The sequence below is a fragment of the Uloborus diversus genome, chromosome 1 (genome assembly GCF_026930045.1).
Source record: "Uloborus diversus isolate 005 chromosome 1, Udiv.v.3.1, whole genome shotgun sequence".
In the NCBI taxonomy this organism is placed as follows: Eukaryota; Metazoa; Arthropoda; class Arachnida; order Araneae; family Uloboridae; genus Uloborus; species Uloborus diversus.
The window spans coordinates 205110007-205135114 of record NC_072731.1 but is presented as its reverse complement, the minus strand read 5'-3'; the positions used below and the strand labels follow the sequence as shown (position 1 = coordinate 205135114).

The 25108-nt window shown below is 31.5% G+C and overlaps 1 protein-coding gene across 2 annotated transcripts in view; it reads right to left on the bottom strand.

Moving 5' to 3' along the window:
- LOC129234142 (suppressor of lurcher protein 1-like) overlaps window positions 1-25108 on the bottom strand; it is a 406504-nt gene that overhangs the window by 366702 nt on the left and 14694 nt on the right. Inside the window, exon 1 of one of the 2 annotated variants that reach the window (XM_054868037.1) lies at window positions 11362-11644. The exons of the other annotated variant lie outside the window; for it this stretch is intronic. Within the exon in view, the coding sequence (XP_054724012.1) occupies window position 11362 (1 nt within the window). The 5' untranslated portion in view covers window positions 11363-11644. Of the gene's footprint in view, window positions 1-11361; window positions 11645-25108 lie in introns of those variants that run through there. 2 annotated transcript variants of the gene reach the window in all.

Here is a 25108-nt window from a genome sequence, read left to right as displayed (position 1 = left end):
TTATGATTACTATTAACATTGCTGTTTTAAGGCAACGAAATTTTCTAACAATGGGTTTCATATTTATTTATTTAATGGGGGAATTACATAAAATTTACTGGTTTCCATCATAAATTTTTTGAACTGAGTTTTTTTTAGATATAAATTCTAGCCTATGTTGTTTCCTGATAACGTGATCTATGGCGAAAAAAAATAGTTAAAATCCGTCCAGTAGTTTTGAAGTTTATCCCGGACATACATACTGAAGTAGCCATTTATGTTTATAGATAAGTCGCGAACTCATTTGGCGGTCACGTAAGCTATTAATAAAATATGTACTAACTACACGTATTTTTAAAACTCCGTCCCCTACGTACCCTATAATTTAAACATTTCTCACTAACAATATAACATAACGAGTAAATTGCTTGATGCACTGAATTTTAAGCTAAGCTTACCGACTGAACTGAGTTTGGAAAAAGTTTATGCCCCTACATTTTGCAAAGGTATGTTTTAACTTTAATATAACAACGCAATTAGGTCATTACGTGCTATGTTTAGAGTCGCTATTTTAGAAAATACAACGCATAGAAAATAGTCGAAAGATACATTTCATTTTCTTTCCGATTGAGTATTACGAGTTTACATTTTCTTCCCTTTATAAACTATTTCTTAAATTTTGTGTATGCTTTTAAAAACAAAAATATTTTTAAATAAACTGTTAACCTTTTAATGATATCATTTCAGTGAATAAAATTTAGCTATTCAACATTTTATGTCAAAGTGTTTGAACGTCTCCTAAAGTTTTGTATTTTTTATGGAGTTTCATTTATTTATACTGCACTTAATAACATCATATTAAAATTAAACTATAAAATGCATTGTTTTAAAACCATTTGAAATTGCAGCATTCGAGGATTCAAGTTGTAGTCTACATTAGTTTGAAAATGTTTCCAGACCTTCAAACTAAGTAGTGCATGTGAGTTATAATGTAATACGTGTTAAAGCCACTGAACAATATAAATGACTGGAAGGATATCCTCCTAGGACTAACAGTGGAGACGAAGTTCCGCAGGATGATAAATTTTACCCTCCGTTTTTTTCTATAGAGTTATGTTTGTATCACTATTTGATTTATTCAACGCTAGCACCAGATATGTCTTTCAAGAACTTATTTACACTGTAAAAAAAATCTGTAAAATTTACGGAAAAAAACTGTCAGCCAGGACGCCAGTTTTCTTCCGTTTATTTTACAGAAATCTTCCGTATTTTTATTATTTAATCAAGCTGATTTATTATTTTATGAAGATTAAAAAATGAAACTATACTTTCATAAATCCATTTCAATATTTACTATACTACTACGAAATACATGTATACAAAGGTACATTTCCGAATATGCCTCAGTAACAGATGACAAAAAAAATAATAATAAAATATTGATTAGGATGCAATGAAATGGAAGTTGCAAACGATTTAAGACTTACTCGCTTTAAATAAATATAAGATCAAAAACTCGAGCACGAGAACCAAAATCCAAACACGCGGGCGAAATTTCGAAGATTCGAAGAAAAACGAAGTATTACCGGTTCCAGATTCAAAAAAACAGAGAAATCCTGTATTTTATTACGAACAGTTTTTTTCTGTAAAAAATACGGATAACTTCTTCAAAATTTACAGTTTTTTTTTACAGTGTACTTGGCGAACATCTGTAGAGTAAAGAAGATAAGTCTCATCAAACATTTGCAAAAAAAAAAAGTCACCAAAAGTATATTTCAGCAGGTTACAGTAAAATTACGTTTCGAATTCCCAAGTAATGTTTAATGTTTAATTAAATATTAATAATGTACTAGTTACATGTAATGCTGTTGGACGTAAATTAGTTTAGAAACCTTAAAGCTATCAGCTAAGCTATCCCTTTAAAAATATCCTATTTAATGCTAATATTGCATTTTAATAGCTTGTCTTCACGCCTTCTAAATGTTTTCGGCACATATGCATACTATAACTCGATTAGTTTCCTTTTTGGTATAACTCATTTAGATATAAATCTCGAAGGTACTTCCTGTATTTAAGAAGATCAAGCACAAGATTGTGTGCAAGCACACATATATGAACAGTTCTGTAAACATCCAATCGAAATGCAAGCTTGATGACATCCGTTTTAAACATTTTTTGAAGTGCATTCTCATCAGTAAAGCACTAGAAAACAGTTTTACCTCTTCTTCTAAAAAATCTTGGTTCCAGAATCTTTTCAGCTTTATAAAAGGTCCAACGGAAATTTCTTTTTGTGAAATTTTAGTGAAATGAAATTTCAGATTCTAAAGAAACGAGGGTATCGGACTTTTGTGCATTAACTGTTTATTAAAATTTTCTAGTGGGCTACAATACTGGCTGCAGAAAACTTACATCGTTTAGAAAATGACTTCAAATAAAAAAAATGTTAAAAAGGAAGTTGTTTTCATTCCCTAAAAAAATTGAGTTACATATTAAAAGCTGAAGACTCTCATTATTTTAAATAATTAGACCCATGAATTCGAAATTTTTAATTAACACAAATGGGTGCACTTTTGCGCCTTTTCTCGGGCTCTTACGCTGAAATTTATGTACGTTGTACCTATTACTAGGGCACTATGTCTAAATAACTTATGAAACAAGTCATGCTATAAACTTTGCGAAAAGAAGAAGTAATCATTAAGAGGAGAACTTAATTTAAACACATAAAACACTTGGAGATAAAAATTTACTTTCAAATGAAAGAAAATAATGAACATTGAAGAACAAAGTAACTAGGCATTACACCAATACAAATGTTACAAAATAACGGAATTCTCACGAATTTTGTCGTAATTTATTAGCAATGCCAAACATTCGTCTTTTACTAGTTAGCGTAAAGTCTACTTGATTAATCGATTTGCATGATATTCAGCATCAACGCATCCATTTTGCCCGAGGACTCCTAACTGAACGTTTACCGAGATTAAATTTCAATTACGTGGATTTCAATGCGATACTTAACCACTTAAACAATTGTTAAATTCACAATAAATCCTAGGGGGTTAAAAGAAAATATTAAACCAGTTTGACTTATTAAAGGAAAAAAAAAATATGTATTTTCAGAAAGAGAGATAATAAAATATTTCTATAGAGATAATGATGAAAGAAAGTACTAACAGCTAGGAATTGCAATATCGGACCAAAGATTCAATACCGGTATTAGGTATTTTAAAAACGTGGTACCGAAATACCGGTATTTGAAATTTTGCAAAAAGAGCTTGAAAACATATTGTTTCATTGCCACATTTCGTAATTTTGTATAAAAATTGTATTATTCAAGAAAGCGTATTGTGAACTAATCTAAAATGAAGGATCAAATGTTCTAATAGAAAATCAATCATAGGAAAAGACATAATGCATCTATTAAGCAGTTTCTAAGCCTGGAACGCATTTTAGTGATCACCTTCTCTACAGTTGAATATACTCCTTCTGAATTCCCGCAGGTCAGTGGTACTGTTAACAATGCGCGACATACCTCCTCTAATTGTCTAGAAGTTCTTCATATTCACATAATTCGGTCTCTTGCGTTTTGGAAAAGTACTTTTATGTGTATGTGTTTCTTTTGTAATGTGCGCGTTATTATTATAATTTTTTTAATTATAACTAGATGTAGCGTCCGAGGGACGATACTTTCCCAGCACTAACATCATTTTCTCTTGAGCAAGAGAGGTTTGTGTTGGCTTTTTAGTAGTTCTTTGGTTTGAAATTTACAATAAACTTGACTAAATTTCATGTTGTTAGTTTATCTTATTTGTTTTCGCTTTCTATTCAAAATTATTTTCCATTGCACTTATGTAAATATCTGAAAATATGTTTCAATTGATTATTCTGTACCTCTACGCAAATTTTCAAGGCATTAGTTAGTAGGGCTCGACCGATGGCATTCTTTGGCCGATGGGCCGATGCCGATTGTTGGCCGATTGCTCAAAGATGGCCGATGGCCGATTGCCGAATGTGTGACAATCATGATTTGCCACACCTGTCCCCAACTGCATTTTCATCCTCCACGCACGTGATAACTCTATCCCACCAAGCTGCTTTTTCTACCTCGCGGTTTCGACCACCTGTAACTGCAACCGCACAGTGAATTGTGAGATTCCGGCGTGGTCTCAGTTTTTCCGTCTCTTCAGGATTTTCGTGGAATTTAGGAAGAATGTAGTTTGCAAGGTTTTCCACGACTCCCCGGCACTTTTCAGTGTTCGGGGGTCATGCACACAATCTGGTGACTCTTTCACGTCTGCAATGGTTTAGCTAAAAAAAAACGAATTGTTGAAGAGACGACTCACCTTTAGTATATTATTGAAGCCTACTATTTTCCGGAGAAATCTCGGATGAAACCCTTCCCTTATCATGCTGTGAACTTTCTGTGAACTTTACTTTCTTCTGCTAGTCTAATCACCTGCTGATGTGAGCTTCAATTTGTCTTCGTATCCGGAGCCTTTTGCTATTACAAGTGAAAAAATGAAAAGCTGAAATTGACCAACGCGGATGACTTGAGACGGACGCCGATTCGGATGAACTATGCAATTTTGAGTTCTCGGTAAACCCTTGGCCATCTGAGGAGCACAACTACCAAGATATAGAATCCCGATGCATCCTAAAAGTGTTCAACCATATAGTGGTATAACTCGTGCAACAAGTTTTACCAACAAATAAATAAATCGTGTGCGGGGCGATTTACGTTTTCGATAAATAATTTTGTTGGTTTTTTATTCAAGATTGTGATTTACTGGTCCACGTGCTTCTGAGCTGAAAAAGGTCGTATGTTTTTCTTCTGTAATGTTCCATCATTTATCCTAGAATTTGTAAATCGTATACACCGTGTTATATTTATGCTTCATATATATTTTTAAGCTTTTTGCTGATCAGCAAGGTTTTTAATTTTTCTTAAAAATGACCATGACACAATTTATTGTTAATGTACTTACACACTATATGTTTTAGATCACGTATATATATGTTTTTTTTATATTGTGACAATAAACCAGCCTTCATTAATCAAACTCTTATCTTTTGTATCTTCATAAATCTAGCACCAAAACATTTATCAGAATGTTTTCCTCCAAATGGCCGATTGCCGATGGCCGATGGCCGATGTCTTAGGCCGATGGCAAAAAAAAAGAAAAAAAGAAAATTTAACAGAAATAAATTGATAAGATTGTCAGGGACTTAAAGGATCATTAATTCTTTTCACTTTGCCTCCTTGCTTCGAATAAGAAATTGTAATCACAAAAAAAAAAAAAAAAAAAATCAGATTTCGACCTAAATTTCTATTTTACGATTACCCAATTTAAACTTCACAAGTTTTTTCGGCACATGTGTACATGCATATGTACCTAAGAAAATATAGATGACCAAAATATACATTTTGAACACCTCCTTAGTTAATTATTGCAAATTCTTTTGTGATGTCTTAATGCGCGAAAACTTGCGTCACTCAAAACCGTTATGAAATAGTAAGTTGAAAACTCATACGCACGTAGTATGATCTAAGAGTTCAAGGACAAGTTGTATAAAACCTTACCCTGAATAGTTCACATTACCGAAGTACATCTATCTACAAAATAGTCACCTTGGACGACTATGCACTTCTGCCAAAGTTCCTACAGCTTTTAGAAGGACTCCTGGAAGACATTTATCGCAACTTCCTGTGCTGGTTGACCTCTCGCGCTGCTGCTTTAACTTCATCGTGGGGAAGATGGTGACTTTCATGTTGAGGAAACACGGTTCGATCGGTTAATATTTTGATATGACAAACAAATAACATAACGTTTCATCGGACTTAGCTCCGTGTGACTTTTACCTGTTCCCAGCAAAAAAAAAAACATTTGCATGGACGCCACTATCTTCCGTCAGGAGAAGATAAAACTGCACAGAAGGTAGCAAAAAATGGCTTCTAGGAATGTTTCCAAAAGTTATATGAACACTGGCAGAAGTACATAGTCCCTCAAGGTGACGTTTTGAAGGTGGATGTGCTTCGATAATGTGAACTATTCTGGGTAAGGTTTCAAACAGCTTGTCCCCCGAACTTTTGGATCGTACTACGTACAATCTTTTTAGGGTGTAGTTATCCTTCTCCTTTTTTGCCAGCTGTATGATAGAAGACAAAGAACAAGAACCAAAAAAAAAAAAAAAAAAGAAAGAAAGAAAGGAAAAAAAAAGGAAGAAAAAGAAAGAGTTTAATAACCAATTGATTTGTTTTTTTTTTTTTTTAATTGAACATATAACTAAGATTTCAGTAATATTGTAATAATATATGGATTGAGGTACAATGAACATAGTTAAAAAACATTAAATTATGTTGTTTAATCTTAAAAAAAAAAAAAAAAGAATAAAACTAGTAAACCGTCAACAAATTACGCAAAATTAAAGTGGAAAGATTGTACGTAGACATTTTTCAGTCATCAAATTAAACAAAAAAGGTGACAGATAAATTACAATATTAAATCGTAATAGGAATATTTTTATACTTATTTAAAATTTATGAATAGGGAAGTTTGCATTTTTCATACAATTTATAACAGTGACATAAATTTTGCGTAAATAGGAAATAGCGATGAAAGGAGCGAGGATCTTAACGCAGCTACAGCAAAAAAACTCAATATTTACAACAAGTTAATAACTGAATACATATACTACTTGATCTGATGTTTGCAAACGTAATTTTGAACAATTTGATTGTTTAATCTTTTATGAAGCACTACAGACAAATTCAAATTAAATTTTTCAATTTAACAATAATTTTCTGAAATTTAAAAAAATGCATTATAGAAAATCCTTGAAACTTTTCTATAACATATTATTAAAAATATGATGAAAACGAAAATAACTTATTCACTGATTTTATATAAATACATAAAAATAGTTACTTACAACAGAAAAAAAAAATCGATCGCTATTAATGATTCAAAAAAGATTGCGCATTACGAAATATAGGTGAAACAAGTATAAGAAATATGCAAAATGACATTTCTTGATCAAAATAAATTATCGTTAAGTATTAAAAAAAATGCTTGAAACGACGAGGGTGGGTTAGGGGGGTCAACCTCTGATTTTGGAGTAATTCACAACATTAAACTTTGGCCCTAACTTCGGCCCCCTTTTTATAGTACAGAACCGCTACCATCAACGGCTCGGAAGAGTTTCTGAATCTACTTCAGCACTTCCGAAGAAAAAATTCAAAAGTCCCTTTGATTTCCGAATTATGTCACCATTCAAAACGTCTTTTATCAATTTCTTTCATTAATGCTCGAAATTCTTCCTAAACAATAGATAAAGCTTGAAAAAAAAATCTCTAATTTTATCAATGGTTTTAGTTTTAAACAACTCAGAAGTACAACTAGAGTTTAGTTTCAGAAATTGAGGGAGTGGGAGGAGGGGCACATAAGTGTTCTCGGAAATGCAAAAAATAGTCGTAAAAATAAGAGTTCAAAATAATCATAAACATTGAGCAGAAAAACCCTTTTAATATTTGCACCCGAGTTTGTTTTGATGTGCAGTGGCGGATTTAAAATATAGCAAATGTTGTAATTGCGCGAGAGGCCCCATAACCATAGGAGAACCGTAGGAATTACAAAAATGCCTATGATAAATATTTTACAACTTCTGTGATAGAGAAATAGGGCCCCAGAATGCATTTCGACGGACCTCAAACTTGTAACTCCGCCGAAGCGATACAGAAAAAACTGGAATACTGTGATTCATATTACAAATATCGAAAAATTAAAAATTACCGTCGGTTCAACGGGAATCTAACAAAATGAAACAAAACCGGTTTCGCCATCTCATATTTGTTTAAATGGTCTCCAATGCGGCAAAATATCACCAAATGATCGTCAGTCTGAGACGCTAAATTAGTTTTGCATTGAAATAAGTAATTAATAGCCACAAAAAATAAGTAAATAGGCTTTTTAGAACACCCGATTGAAAACAAAAAGGTGAAGTGCACAACTGGAACGCACGCACACTCCACATGCGAAAATTTAGCATTCTACAGCTTACCATTTTTGAGTTATGACTTATGACAGGTACATACGTACATCCAGCTGCAAGAAACAACGCAACAATTAACTTGTTCGGTACCTGGATGCAGTATTAAAAACTCTTTCAGGGGTGACAAAAATAGAAATTCATATTGAAATTGAAGTAAACGATTTTATATGAAAACGGTAACTCAATTTACTTTGTATTGAAAAGTAAAACAACAAAGGTCCTTTTTTTCAAAAACATCGGCCAATCTCATCGGCTTTTCGATGTTTTTCAAGGCCGATGGGCCGATGTTTCCTGCAAGTTAGCATCGGCCGCCGATGCCGATGCCGATTGCTAAATTGTTGAACCATCGGCGCCGATGCATCGGTCGAGTCCTATTAGTTAGCTCATATATTATCTTGCCAAGTATAAAGCCAGACAGCGATAGTACGCAAGCCAGGTCCAAAAATGGGAGGAGGGGGGTCATTTGATACACCTACAGTTGAATTGTAAGCTATGTAAAAAGTGGAAAAGCGTTTAAGCAACATGCCGTACATTTTGAGTGGTACATGTGACTACACCGGAAGCAGGAAATACCATGTCGGGATAGGGTATTTTTGGATCAAATGATACAGTACGACATATTGTTAATTTTAAAGATGGTCGTTTAAAAGACATTTTTTACTTATTATCTTACAGAAAAAATTGGTCTGGAAAGGCCCAAAATATTTGCTTATAGAATTATTTAACGGTCATTTTCGGTGATTTTTAAATGTACGGCATTATCATATTTTCTTTTCTTATTATTTAAAATTTCATTTTTTCTCACATTTCATTCACCTCTGAGTACAAAAGCGTAGATAGCGGAAGAAATTAAATGTACGTTTGGACTTTAAATATCCACAAAAATGTTCAATAACGTTCACGTCAAGAGACTAAGGACGGCAAAGGAAGATGTAATGTTTCCCTTTCCTGACCTGTTCGCCTTTTAATGGTTTTTAAAAGCTTTTGGAGGATTTTAACATTGTGAATAAAGTTTTTGTCGTCTTGATAATGTTGGTGTTCTCCTGGAAACACATTCTGGACAAAAGGATGCACCTAATCCCCTTGAATATAGATATAGTGAGCAACTAATGCCTTCCCATGCAGAGTAACCAACCGCTAACACCACACATGAACACGTCCAGTTATCTGGTAGCATATGGTTAAGGTTTATTTATCCTTATAGGTGACTTAAAGTCAAAGCTGAAAAGTTCAAATTTTGTGTGTTTTACACCACCGCCGTCGTTGAAAAGCAGGACGTGATGTCTTAAAAGTTTTGGGCCATTCCATATGTTTTAAGATGACATCTTGTGATAATTTTGTCACAAGATTTTGTTCAATAAATACAAAAAATACAATCTTGAAATTTTAGTTTTGATAGCAACAGTAAAGATTTGTCATAAGAACTATGTAGAACGTTAAACGTAAGTCAGTTAAAAAAAAATAATTGAACCACATGCAATAAAATGCCCATGACGGAACGGGATCATACGAGTCCAATTCCGTGACGAGAATTTTATCGCGTATTCATCAATTATTTTATTCAAAAACGGTAAGTTTAATGTTCTGCGGAATTCTAATGATATATCCTGACAGTTGCTATCAAACATAATTTTTTTAGCTTATTTTATTTGTATTTATAAAGCAAAATATACTGAAAAATCTCCCGTTCCACCAAATGGAATGGCTCTTTTACTAGTTTGCTTCTTCCAGTAGTGTTCAAAGCATGAAGTTCCTATTAGGCAGTAGTTGCTGAAATTGAATTCTGGAGGTGGAGGTGTTTTGTATTTACTTACGTAAAGTAAAAGCCTTTTTGATAATTATGCTCAAAATACTGCTAAGATTTCAGACTGCCTAACGATGTACAACAAATTTGTTTGCGTAAGTTCAAGAAAGGAGTAGACTGCACTTCTGAAGTTACAGAAGGAATTAAACACTTTGAATAACACGAAATTAGATATTTATATAGTAAAACCTATTATTATAGTAAAATTATAATTATTATTATATAAAAATATTTATATAATAATAATAATAATTATTATTATTATATAAATATTATTATTATTATTATAACAACAACAACAACAGTAATAATAATAATAATAATAATAATTATTATTATTATTATTATTATTATTATTATTATTATTATTATTATTATTATTATTATTATTATTATTATTATTATTATTATTATTATTATTATTATTATTATTATTATTATTATTATTATTATTAAATATAATAATAATAATTATTATTATTATTATTATTATTATTATTATTATTGTTATTAAATATAATAATAATAATTATTATTATTATTATTATTGTTGTTGTTGTTGTTGTTGTTGTTACTGATGTTGTTAGAAGAAATGTTATCAAATTAATTTTTTACAAAGTTATTGATTTTAATACATGAACTTTTATTTATTTTACAATTTGCTCAATGGTACAATCAACCAGCAATAATTTGCAGATCAATCACGTAAAAATGCGCTATTTCTTCTCATTATGTAAATCACGTACATCTCATCAAGTACATGTTGTCAGAGGTGAAAGTAATATTAATAATAGTAATTATTATTATTATTATTAATATTATTATTATTATTGTTGTTGTTGTTGTTGTTGCTCTTATTATTGTTATTGTTATTATTATTATCATATTATTATTATAAAATTAGTAATAATAATAATAATAATAATAATAATAATAATCTCTTCAGCACAATTCTAATTTATAATGAGTGTGAAAGTTTTAAAATATTTTCACCTTCCTTGTTGAAAAGAAGTGTTCCTTATAATTAATTAAATCTCACAAAAACCTCAAAAAATACACACACACGCTTTAACGTGTTCACAAACACACGTACAATACATACTAAACAATATTGAATCATAGAGACCATAAACAGAGTATAATAAACAGTAAACAATAGTAAACAGTAAATAAAAAACGATTCACTTTAAAATAGTTAATAGCGTTATTATTTTTTTTTTACTTACACATGTTTAAGCAGGGTAACTTTTTTCCAATCATGCGCTTTTTTCTTCTTATTTTAGTCATTAAATTTCACTAATAATTAAACAATATAATTAACGCACAAAATTAGAACCAATTAAATGTCAAACAACCAATAAAATGTTTTAACAAGAAGTTACTTCAGAAATACTCATTAACGGTAATAACAACTTATTAAATTATTTTTATAAATATGCTAATTACAATGTCCCAACATAAATTTGACGAGGGTAATATTACTGAAAATAAACTATTGTGCTTTTAAGATTGCTTTTGCAAATTGTTACTTGCCAATTGTTTGGGATTATCGCAATACCTCTCTGGAAATTTATTTCAAAACAGTTTCCCAGTCTGTTCCGCACGAACGGTTTATTCTCGCCCGTTCTGTTTCCACATCAACTCCTTAGTTCCTCTGTTTCGCTGCAATATTGACGAGAATTGTCCATTTGATCTAACGTCCGCTGGATGTCGCTTGAAGGTATAAAAGCGATTAGTGGAGTTACACGTCACAATGAAAGCTTTTGGCAGGAGGCAGTAACGGTAAAATTTAATTTGCATCTTCAAATGCAGGACAGCTGAATTGACGTTTTACAGTGTACGATGGAAGCGGAGTGATGTAAAAATGGCTGCGCTTGTAAAACGGGAAGGGAACACAGGCTCATTTTATAGTGGTTAAAGGGTGAATTAAAAGTAATGAGGCACTTATCTTAAATTAATATGCATCTTGTATTTTAAATTGATATGTGTGGTGTAATTTGTTAATGGAACAGTTAAATATATGTTGTATTGATTTTAGCACAGGATAAAATATGTTACAGAAACAAATCTTCGCAAGTGAATCAAAACTTTAGGTTTCTTTGAAATATTTAAGTAATTTTAACAGGCTTAGATGTGTAGAAGGTCTTAAATAAAAACAATAATATACAGTTTTAAGTTTTTGGAAAAGTTGCTGAGTATTATTAGTTGCTAAGTGTAGATTACTATGCATTTCGCCTAACTTAAACAGCAGTTTAAAGTATTTTAGTAAGGAGACGTGCTATAATGTTTATTCTAGAGAAAACTTTTTAATGAAATTATTTTATTGCAATCTTTTTGTTTAGAATATCTATTATATTTATTTCTATATAATTATATAGCATTATATTTTCCAGATTTCTATCTTCAATATGCTGAATGACTTATGTGAAAAATATGGGGGGGGGTAATAATTAAACGATATAACTTTGAAGCTCTCAAGTAATAAAACTATTGCTTATAAATTAGTGAAATTTTATGTAGAACAAAATAAAGGGATGAGAATTCATTTGAGAGAATACAAAAAACAAAGTCAAAAATTTTGCCGCAAGAAAGTGTTTTCTAATGTAACCATAACATAAATCTGAATAGTGTGATAATAGTTTTAAAAAATAACGCATGCTCAACATGACAGCCAGCATTTTCGGCTGCCTGCAACAATCGTAAGATATCTAATATATAGCTAAGATATTCTAGTGTCTTCTGGGAATTATTAAGAACCTGTCAGGAAACCTTGTCTTTTTGATCAGATTCATTTCTATTGCCACCAGGATTTACGAGATATTTTAAACATCTCTAAATCAATAAGTAACATGGATTAAGATCTGTGGAACCGGAAGGCTACAGATCTTGAAAATGGCGCATGATGACATTTTTTTATAAGATACTTTTGAAGAGGTTCTTGACACAAAGATTAATGTGTGGTGGAGATCTATCCTCTAAAAATGATGAAACAATTGAAATTTAAGTAATGAATCGATTGTAAAAGTATACTTCATTAAGGAACGCCCTCTAAAGGCAAATTTGATTTATATTTTCTTTCGCTGAAACATATCCCCAGTCTTTCATTATGTTCTGCACAAAACTACATTAGTTTCTAAGGAATAGTTTCGGCAAAAGACAACTTAAAATTAGGGTAGTTTTAAGCTATGGCCACCCTGTATGTAACAAAAAAAAAGTATAGCATGAAAGTTACGGTAGAAAATACTTCATGAAAATAACACGTCTTGTAATAATTTTCATTGATATTAGAAAGAGTAAGTATAGTAATTAGTAAATATTATACATACTCTTTCTTTTGTTAACTTGAATTGCGTCTGGAATGTAATTGAGTAATTTTAAAACTATGCACATCTACATCCAATTAGCGAGACATCTCTTTATTTCTTTCCTAACAACATATAATGTTAACAGTATGCTAACAGTATAGATGCTAACAGTGTAGGTGCTAACAGTATAAGTGCTAATAGCATATGCAAGCTCGAATTTATTTAACTTTAATGGGCAGTATTAAGAAAATGTACTGCAAATTAAAATAGAGATTATCGTTTACTTTATGATTTAGTAGGCAGGAAGTTCTACTAGATTTTCCCGTTGATATCGAGGTAAAATATTTAAAAAGTTCTAAAATAAATATCTCGAGAGAGTTTCCAACGGTATAAATCGTAAACTCATTAAATACTCTTATAAGCTTTTACATGTTACTTTTTTTATCTGCAATATATTATTAAACACTGTTGTTAGTTGGAGTTTCTAATCACTTTTACTTGATATTACCTTCTTTTATGTCTAAACTATGCAGAGGGAATACTCATTATTCCTGTAAATTTCCAATTTTCAAATTTTGGAGAATTTACCCGTTTTAAGGTATTGTGAATCTATTCCAATCATTTATGAAAATGTATGTGTAACAATGTGAATTTCTGAGCCTTTGTACTTGTGTACAGGTGGGCATTATTTTGGAGGGGAAGGGGTATAGAAAAAAGTGTAGTCTCTTTAGCGTCGCTATACCAACTTTTTATGAATGTATAGATAGACAAACAGATGGGCAGACAGTGGGATAGATATATGCATTGAAATAATTGTAAACAGGATTTTGCTGTTTAAGGGTTGGAGGTACGAAAAAATGTAATAAAAGTTGAGAGGTACAGAGGCTACATTAAAAAAAAAAAAGTTGGGAATAAAATGCTTTTCCTCGTTGAAAAGACATTGCCAATTATATTTTACAATTATTGCAAAACATTGTACTGAAATCAAGCAGTATCACCTCAATTGTATCAAATATCACAACCAAATTCACGCCATTAAAATAAAAATTTAAAAAAACAAGAAATAAACAAGTCATAATATTAAATCCAACGCAATAACGGCTTTAATAACGGAATGAAAACCACAACGAAATCAGAAATCCATAAAAATGTTTCATATGTGAAACATGTACTCTCTAACTTCTGTTTTTCCCTTCTGAACAGAATTTAACAATCATTGTTTACGCTTAAGGAGGTTGGCGGAATTTTCATTCCGAGATGAAATTGCGGCGTCGTTAGATGGCAGAATAACACATAAAAGTTTCGTCTCAAAATTAAATAATCCTAATAACCCAAAGCGGTATGGAGAAGGGGAAAATAGTATTCTTTTTTTGGAGTTGGAAGCACTGATTTTTATTTCGATGTGAAAGTTTAATGAGCCTTTGGGTTGTAATTATGGCTACGGCCGTAAAATTTTCATAAATTTTACATTAAGTAACGACAAAATGGTGTGATAGGCAAATGCGTTGGAAAGGAAAGAAATTAAAGGAAGAAAATTCGAGAAAACATCTTGCCAATATTTGAAGTTTTATTGTTAGGTTTTTTTGGTTTTATTTGATGGTGCAAATAAAAAGAAATGCACGTTGATTAAGCAGAACATAAGGTTGCCCTTATAAATATTTCATGCATTAAATATTAAATTTTTTCTTTTGAATAAAACTAATCAATGTTGATGCATCAGTACGATTTCAACAATTACCTCAGGCACAATAAAACCACCTTTTATTGCAATTAAACAAAAAATGAAAAGAACACTTCTCAACAAATGACTAAAACCACAACCAAATTATACAAGTGCAGTAATTCATAAATTCGTCTGATAGGGCTCGTCTGATTGGCAGTTGCATCCACTAAGAATTGCTAACGGTCTTATTACACGCTGCAACTTTAGTTGCTGCGTGTAATAAAACTTTTCATAGGCAATGAAATGTCTTGCAGCTTTCCCTATCCACTCACAGGTTTACTACAAGAAGTATTGGCGGACGACACTGACTATAACTAGCTGAGGTCAGTGACGTCATTAAATATGAATAATGCTCATTGGATAAAACCTGAAACTAGGTGCAACTATTGCATCCAACTGTTGGCGACATCGAGCAATTTTCCCCCGTAAAAATACATGGATTTCAGAAAAAGATGAAACCTTAACCAATTCATTCTCCAAAGATTCAACCTATTTTTAACCTTTTTATGCAAGAAGAGGATTATTTACTATAAAATTTAGTAACAAGCAGCGATAAAATTAAAAATTAAAAAAAAACGACTGAGTCGCAACTGTAGAATCAAGAGAGAAAATTGAAAATCTTTTAAAAGCCTTATAATATTGAAAATCAATGTCAAGTATTTTATTTGCTATTAAGTAGAAACTGGCGACAGATAAATTTTCAAACCCTTGCTTCTAATTTCCTTGTCAGCCAACAATGAATTCAGTTATCAATCGCGTGAATAAAGGCTTAACCGCTATTAAAATATGCTTAAAAAAACCCTTACATTTCGAATTCTATGAAATAATTGAAATTGCAAACACATTCTATCAGACGCAGAAAACAAAAAATCTTTATTTTGGTATTAATTTTTAAAGTTTTCAACTATGTTTTCACTGCAAAAATCGCGAAAAACCTTTTAGAACTTTTTAATTAATGTCTTCGTTAATTAATATCATCCAGAGATGCAACCTAGCTAAAAACACTCTCGATCAATTCTCCTTTCGAACAAATTTTTTTTTCAAGACCGGTCCATCCGTTTAGGCGCTAGAATGCCTCAGACAGACACACAGATACACAGACACGTCAAACTTATAACCCCCTTCCTTTGTGTGTCGGGGAATAAAAACGTAATTATTACTATATATTAGTATATTCGCGTGAGGCTAGGTAACTTGAAATATTTTACTTACTATAAAAGAAAGCTTGTTTTTATGTGTTTCTTTTTTGTTTATAAGTTATAAGAGAATCCAGAAATGCAAATAAAAACGATTTTGCTTTGTTCAGCTGATCTGTAAGCATTTTGTAGTGTATAAGGTAAATGCACCAGTAGTGGCCACTGCTTCAGTAGTGGCCACTTTAAGGTTTATATTTTAAAAATAAGGATTCTAGGGGTCCCAGTGGATTCAAACTTCCAGGAGGTAGACCTCAGGCTATAGTGTAGTGAGCAGCTCAAGGAGGAGTAGGTAGAGCATCATGGAAAATTGTTATCAATTATTTAGTATGGTCGTCTGGGTTGTCCATGTTTTTTCAGCTGTCTTCTAACGCGTCTCCGTAACGAGGTATATAAACATTGTGTTGTATTATGAATCGAACAATGCTCAAAAATAATATTTTTGAGCATTGTTCGATTCATAATACAACATGTTATGAAATGTGTTATGAGCTGTAACCATGTTATGAAATGTGAAAGATCATGTTTGCAACGTTTTCAACTCGAAATAGTTGCTTTCTTGGCTGACAATTTACCTGGCCGCTACTGGTACCAAAAAAGTTGGGAAATTCAAAAGTGGCCACCGAGTGGCCACTACTGAATCAGGAAGGTTTTTCATAAATAAACTCAATTTTCCTTTTAATAGGTTGTAATCTCTTTACATAAAAAACCTGCATCATTTCTGATGTAATATTATTGTGTGATCTAGTAGTGGCCACCCGGTGGCCACTTCTAAACAGCAATATGGCCACTGCTGACCCATGTACATTATATAACGCCCACTGATGGATCAAATTTGAGGTTTGAAAAAAAATGAACAAATTGACATTCTGGCATTTTTAAAATATGGGACGATTAAGGAAGAGAAGGGCTATAATATGCTCATTGAGTTTCAAATATGGTAATTGATAGTGTAGGCCCACAGTTTAAAAAAGCCACAAAAATATGCTTCACTTTGGCGACTGCTAGTGCGTTTACCTCTTCTATGGACAGGCCCGGATTACTCAACAGGCCATCTCCTAGGCCCATGCGCCCTGGTCTATGGGCGCATATCACGGGGAGGGGGAATTATTAAATAGCTTGTTAATTTAAAAAAAAACAGGAATTTGTCACGCTAATACAAAAAGAGGAGAAACATTCTACTAGAACCGAGAGGGAGATTGCAACCTGCTTGCTGAGCAGGTAAAAAAATGAAGGGGGAAGGGCATAATGCTTGATCGAAGTTATCCCTTTTCTAAGCAAAGCAGATATTTTTTAATTTCTTTGATTTAAGCACTTATTTCTTGAAAATACAGATTTTTTTTAAGGTAAAACACTTATTAGAAGTAAGTCACGCACAATAAAATTAGAAAAAGCCATGATATATAAAATTCCCAGTTATAACACTTGTTTATGGAATAATTTTTCTCTTTGGTAGTCTAAATCATGTCAGTAAGTATGTGTTTTGCTATTTATAATCTATTGATTCATATTTATTTTTCACTGCTAATAGTCAGGGACACTCAAAATTCAAATTTTTGGGAAGGGTTAAATTATCAGTTTACTGGATAAAACTTCAAAGTTTACCAAATAAAAAATAGGAGCATGGTACTACTAGTAGTTTTCTAAATTATCTGTGACTAGAAATAATTTAGTAGTTACTAAAATTATGTTTACAATAAATAACATAAATAATCAGAAAAAAAATAAAATATTAAAGTACTTAAAAAATAATTGACCAGACAATACCAGTTATTTATCGCCAAAGTTTTGTGATAGGTTACGAATCTTGTAAAACTTCCGAATTTAAGAAATATGTAACATTTACGGATGTTTTAAAAATTTACCTTCGAAAATTCCCTGATTCCTGTATTTTATCGATGTACAAAACGTCCGTAATTAATTCTTCGGACATATTTTATTTTCTAAAATCTTCATTAACTTCAGACATAGCTGAGAATTAATGATAATTTTTATGAGTCTCTTGAATCCACAAGGATGACTTAAAATTTTCGCACCGAATGCGATCGGTAAAATAAGAAGTCTAAAAGTCGTCAGCTACACAATAAGACGTATAAGGAGGGTTAAAAGTAATGCTAAATACATAATTATAAATGCCCAAAATTCAAAATCACAAGGAAAAGAAAAATGAGGGAGTATTAAAGAAGCGGATGCAATCGGATTTAAAAATGTGTGAAAAATTGGAATTAACACGTAATACCGTAAAAAATGGCCAATATGCGTAAGTTTAAGCTAATGTGTAGAATTCGATAAATATTCATGTTCTTAAACTCAAAATCCATGACCAATTGTTAATTTCCATGATTTTTGAGCACTTTTTGACTAAAATCACGACTTTCCATGACAATTTTTGATCATAGCCAAAATCCATGACTTTCTAAGTACATGGACACTCTGAATTTAGTCGTATTGAAAACTTATGCTACCAATTTCCTATATCCATAGATATACCTTGGTAAGTTGTAGGAAACAAATTGACTTAGAATTACATCGAATTGTGTACTTACTATTTTCTTATGAACTAGTGGTACTCGCACGGCTTTGCCTATAGTAGAAAAATTAAAAGGTCTTTTGTTTTGCCTATGTATTTTCAAATAATGTAAGGTGACTTTCTCGCCAATTGGCTTGCCCATGTTATGGTTCCACGTTATGATAACTTGGTAATTTACTCGTCCATATTATAATTTTGCTCGGGAAAATGTTCTTAAAATTGGAATAGAAAACGAACAAATCGAATTTTCCAAAAATCGCTTCGAGGTGCACACCCCATGTAACGAACTAACTTTGTGCCAAACTTCATGAAAATTAAACGAACGGTCTAGGCGCTATGCGCGTCACAGACATCCAGACAGACAGAGATCCAGATATACAGACAGACAGACTTTCACCTTTTTATTAGTAAAGATGATTTCGTAGTGATAATAATTATTCAGTTCATACTTACCAAAGTTCATATTTAGAATACTTATATAAGTACATTCATTTTCTTTTACTTTATGTTTTACATTATCGTACAAAAAATACAAATACAAATTTTCTACTAAAAACTTTTCATTTTATCCTAAGTACCTATGTACTTTGAAGAAAGAAATGTACAATAAAAATGTGATTAATATATTGGTACTTAATGTAACTATCATATTGAATCAATTTTATCCATTAAATATTTGAATTTAAAGTGAGTAATGTGAATTCTAAGGAAAGGATGTCAGATGGCCACTACTGACTCATGCATGTGGCCACTACTGAAAATCTCAGATTTTGGAGTGGCCACTATTGGATGAAATTTGAAGTTTGGGAAAAAATGGATAAAAAATTGAAAAAATTGAAAATTCTGGCATTTTTAGAGAATGGGACGATTCAGAAATAGTTGGGCTATAATACGTTCATTGAGCTAAAAAATTTTAATTAATATTGTAGACCCAGAGTTTAAAAAAGACATAAAATATGCTTAACTGTGGCCACTAGTAGTGCATTACCTTATATTTATTTTTTACTGCTTGTGCTATCGTTTTACTGACGTTTAGTGATACTCAGAGCCTGACTACTATGTATTTTGCTGAAGCTTTGGACAAGGTCCGCATATAACATGATGTATATTTTTATCATTGTACATTGATGTAAACAGTTAAAAGAATAACTTTATGTAGTCATCAGATAATACTAATACTAATTGAATACGGTTTTTAATTTTTTTTCAAACGTTTACTAATGCATAATTAATTTTTACGTAATTGTAAACTTTTTAACTTTTTGCTGCTTTTACATAATATTTAACAATACTTTCATTAGTTTTTGTCTGTAAGAACTCCTCACCCTCCCCCCACCAGAAGCTGGTGGTAACGAAAAACCTAAATCGATCCAACAATTATACTGAAAATGACGGTAAGCAATATCACGCTTAGAACAATGAATGGCAATCTAAAGAGCCAATGAGAGGCCTAGAAATGTCCCTTTGTCCGAAAAGGAGTAAATGAAGCTTATATGCGTCCGGGTCTCACTTTGCGTCTGTAGAGATTTTTGACATTCAGCTTCTAGAGTAAAATAGAATACAATCTAGTATAATTAAAAATTGAGCGTATGTACCTATGTATCTATGTATGCATGTATGTCCTAGTTACTTCCCCCGAACGACAATGAACTGACCAACGAACCAGGTATCGATGGATTCGTAATCTTCCCGTCTTTATGTTTGGCTCTTTAACATAATCCTCTGTTAATAATTAGCAGATATATGAATCAAAAACTATTAATTATGACACTTAGATTTTGACATGAAATCCGTATTTTTGGAAGGATTTCCTCCATTCAAATTATTACTCAGTGCTTCATCTCGATTTTCTGCAACAATGCTTTTATTAAAATTTGTAGCGGGGTGAAGAAAATCATTAAGAAAGATGTGCTGCCATGTTTTTTTCTCGAATACGAAGAAATAAATTCTGGCTTTTGTTTGAAAGGTTTTTAGTTTAATCCGGGAATTTAAAATGTTTCCTTTTGGGTTACTTTTCCGCAATTTGCCACAAAATTGATTTTTTTCTTTTTTTTTTTTTCAAGCATGATTGTTAAAACGGGTCACTTGACATAACTTGTATTTTCGAGGCGAACCGTGCAAAGCCGGGCGACGTAACTAGTTTGTAATTATTATTCTTCTATTTATTTATTTTTCAATTTATGCATTAAATGTCTTGTGAGTTTTCCCTTTTCTTTTCCTTCTTTTAACTCATTAGCAGCTCACTGCGTAACAAATTCTATGTAAAAGAGTAGCTCAGCAATGCCAAAACGAAGAAGGATAGGGAGAGAGGAAATGTGTTTATTATAAAGCGATAATAATTCTTTTGGGTGATTAATCTGATTAAGAAAATATATATAGCTGTTGTAATACATTTATGCCGCACCTAAATAACTTAGATTAATAACAAATTTCACAGAACAAGAAAGTTATTAAAGACGCTTTAACCGTATTGGCTTCTAAACGACTCGTACTTCATTCCGATTTAGAAAATTAAAATATAGAAAGCATGGAAGATTTTTTTAAGTGAGTTTAAAAAAAGTTTCTTTTTTAAATTTTTAAGGCCTATTTACTTTTTTACGGGAACGCTGTGAAATTTATCCTGAAACTTCTCACGAAATGTGGTAATGGATCCCAAAAAAGCATTTTGACATTCATAACTTTCCTAAAATATATTTCGTGTATCAATACTAAAATATGTGAAAGATTGAAAGAAATATAAAACAAGGATCTCGCCTTCCCTAGACACGTTTACAACTATCAAAGGACGGGTGCTTAACCTAAAACTTTTTGTCATATACTTTTAACTACTGCCAAAAACTATTAAAATGTACAAAATAACGTAAAAAAGTCTTATAGTGCTTCAAAATCTACTTACATCTTATTGGAAATATTTTTTAAGTCAAAAACATATTTACATGTCGGCAAAATAAGACTTTCTACTCAAATGCAAAAGTTCACTGAAATCTGAAGAGAAGGACATTTAATTTCTTTCTTCTCTTAACTTGTCAGTATTGTGTCTAACTTCTGCATCGATTTTGCATTGTATTGCAAAGACGGTAGTTCAAACTCACGTTTTATACACACTGACTCTCATATTCTTTTCAACACGAAAAAGAAATCCCCAGAAAACTTCCCATTTCGAATTTTGCCTTGTATCGTAAAACAATCCACATAAAATGAGCCACATTAGACGGCAATGGGGAAAGGAAATAGGCAATTTTGGGGAAATGTTTCATTTCTGGCAATAAGCTCCTAAAGATGCATCTTTATGGCTGCGAGGAAGCAGAAGTGAACGAGGTGAAAAGTTTTTCGCTATTTCATTGGAGCAATTTTACTCAAAAATCTATATCAGTATCTTCTTGTAGGTTAAACATGATCCAAGGAATTTCAAGCATATAAAACTGCAAGGACCTCAAATATTTTTTAATAAAGGTCGGTATTGGTGAATATTTTTGAGTCCGATATTACTTATGTTATTACTTATTTTTATAACCCATGATAGAAACGAACATTTTATTCATTTAGAAATTATGATTTTGTAATTTAAGAGGGTACAAAAATTTTCAACAATATAATGAAACATGTTTTCGCTTAAACCATCATTCTGTACTTGCATGCACAAACGTTTGAGATTCCTATGAATTGATTTTATATCTTTACTAATAATAAAGCTGAAAGTTTCTCTGTCTGTCAGGATCTCTGTGACGGGCATAGCGCCTAGGCCGTTCGGCCGATTTTCATAAAATTTGCCACAAAGTTAGTTTGTAGCACGGGCTCGCGCACCTCGAAACGAATTTCGAAAATTCGATGTGGTTCTTTTTCTATTCTAATTTTAAGAACATTTTCCGGAGCAAAATTACCATAAGATGAACGAGTAAATTACGAAATTATCATAACATGGAAACGGAACATGGGCACAAGCCAATTGGCGTTTAAATTCACCATACATTATTTGTAAATATACAGGCGAACAAAAAGACATTTTAATTTTTTCTATTACGGGCAAAGCCTTGCTGGTACCACTAGTTTATAATAAACATGCAGAAAAATATTTTCGTCATAAAATAAATAATTTATGTGAATGCTACCATGCGTGTTTATTTTAAAATACGTTTTTAATTATTAAAAACGAAATCAATTCATTAGCTTTAAGATCAAACTTCATTAAAAATGCAGCATTTTAAGGGAAAATAAATTGTTGATGAAGCACAATGAAGCGTTTTATGGCAAAAAAATATGGCCCCGATGTTAACAAAAATTGTTGTCAGATATAAAATCGTAAATTAATTAACAAAAGAATGTTATTTAAATCATTTATTTTAAATTTGACAAAATAGGGCTAAGAGGAAGGTTGAGCCACATTTTTGTTCTTCTCTTAAACATCAAATTTTAAACATCATTAGTAGTTAATCAACAGAGATCATGATAGTTTAGACGAAAGGAAATAATTTTTTAAGCGTAAAAACCAAAAACGTTAGGTAATTAAAGAAAGAGATGAACTAAACTATTATTAAGAAATAAATAAATACTTTTGTGCGGAAAAGTATATGGTGAACAACATTTTGACGCACAAAGTTAGCAGATTACTGCATACACGTGTTTCGAGGTTTCAAGGAACCTCTTTTTCATTGCAAATGAAGGGCCACGGGGAAGCATGATCATAGTCCACCATGCTCAAATTTCCCTCATCACGTTTTTGAGCTTGAAATCTCGAATCGTTTCCAAGTTAGCCTCATTCTTCCCTGTTAAAACTCACTCACTATGATGATTCTTGCCTACCTGTCCACAACGATACTGTTGGGACCTAGAAAAATATTATTATAGACAGGTTATCGTTATAGACAGTTTGATTATTTATGTTCATATTTTGCTAGGTCCAAAGAAAATATCGCTGTAGACAGGTTTATCGTAATAGACAGTATCGTTATACATAGGTTTAACTGTATATGAGTTGGCAACTTTGGTGATAAACAATACAGTTGCGCGATTATTCTAGTTTTAAAGATACTGTTAATGCAATTTAATGTATTTTTTGGTTATTTGGCAAAATATTTTAAATTGCAAATAATTGTTTTTGGTTTTTAAAGGGTGTTTAGTCATTTTAGTTAAGGAATATGTTTATTTTACATCGGGGGGGGGGATGAGTGATTTTTGCTTATTTAAAGAACTTTTTTTACCTTTATCATTTTTTAAACGAATGCTTTTTGAAATTTAAATTATTTTTCACATGGAGGATGTTGCAGTGGGATTTCGCGTTTGTTCTAGATGTACAGGGTAGTTATTTTTTCACACAAAATATCTGAGGAAGATTCTTATCCTTTGAGTGTGGCTGAAAAAACAAACCATGCAATATATGATGATTTTTCTTGTACGAGGGGGTAAAGTAGCTAATGAAACAACTGCTCAGTGCGCAATTAATAAATCAAGTCGTAATAACTGTACGCATTATGGCTTCAAGTATCTTAAAATAATTTTTTTTTACAATTTTTTTACAGCAAAAAATTCAAACACTTGATACTTTATTGAAACTTCTTAACATTTCAATTTACAAAGTATGAACAGAACAACGTCTGTTGGGTCCTCTAGTTTATGTATATAGATTAAAATCATTTTTAATTTTTTAAACATTTTTTTAAAGTACGAAAAATGAAGTTTCAAAGCTTTTTAAGTAAAAGAAAATTTTTATGATGATTCAAACAACTAATAGATAAGAAAAACTATTTAAAAAGTTTTTTTGTTTGAGTTGATCGCCAACTTGGCAAACTGAATCGAAAATTAAAAATAATAAATTAAACGAGAAAGCAGCCCTAAAAATTGCTTTTTGTACTGTTCTAATTAAGTAAACAATGATGGAAATGCAACGGAACGGCACAAATTCAGAAGGGAAAAAAATTAAAAGGCAGCGAAAACTGTTGCATAAGCATTTGTTGATTAATGGAAGGTCTAATGAACGATGCGTCATTGTTTAATAGGAACTAAATTAAATTGGGCGGAAAGCATTTGCATGAAATGAAAAAGAATCGGAAAATGGGTGGGAAACAGAACGAAATATTTTCTTCTGAGCTTGTTTTTTACTGGTTAGTTGGATTAGGATTTTAATTCCATTTATTACTTTTCAATGTTAACCTAGATTTATTCTGGTAAAATAAGAGAAATTCAAGAACATCTTTTCTTTGGAGTTTTTATTCTTTACTTTTGTGTTTTATTTGTAGTTAAAAAGATAAAAGTGACAAATAAAACTGTGTAAAGCTTATTAATATAAATATCATGTCTTTCGAAAATGTCGATTTTTTTTCTTAACTGTAAGGGATTTAAAAACTCAAATGCTTCTTAGTCCGATTTGATGTATCTAACCTTACATGGTTTATAGTTTAATGAACTCAACATGGCTTTGGATGCATTTCACCTTTTTAACAAAAATATATAGGCTTTTGATGAAAGGAAAACACGTTTTAAGTTAACTTAGGTCAAATAAAGCAAATTATCGAACCGAAGGATATACGG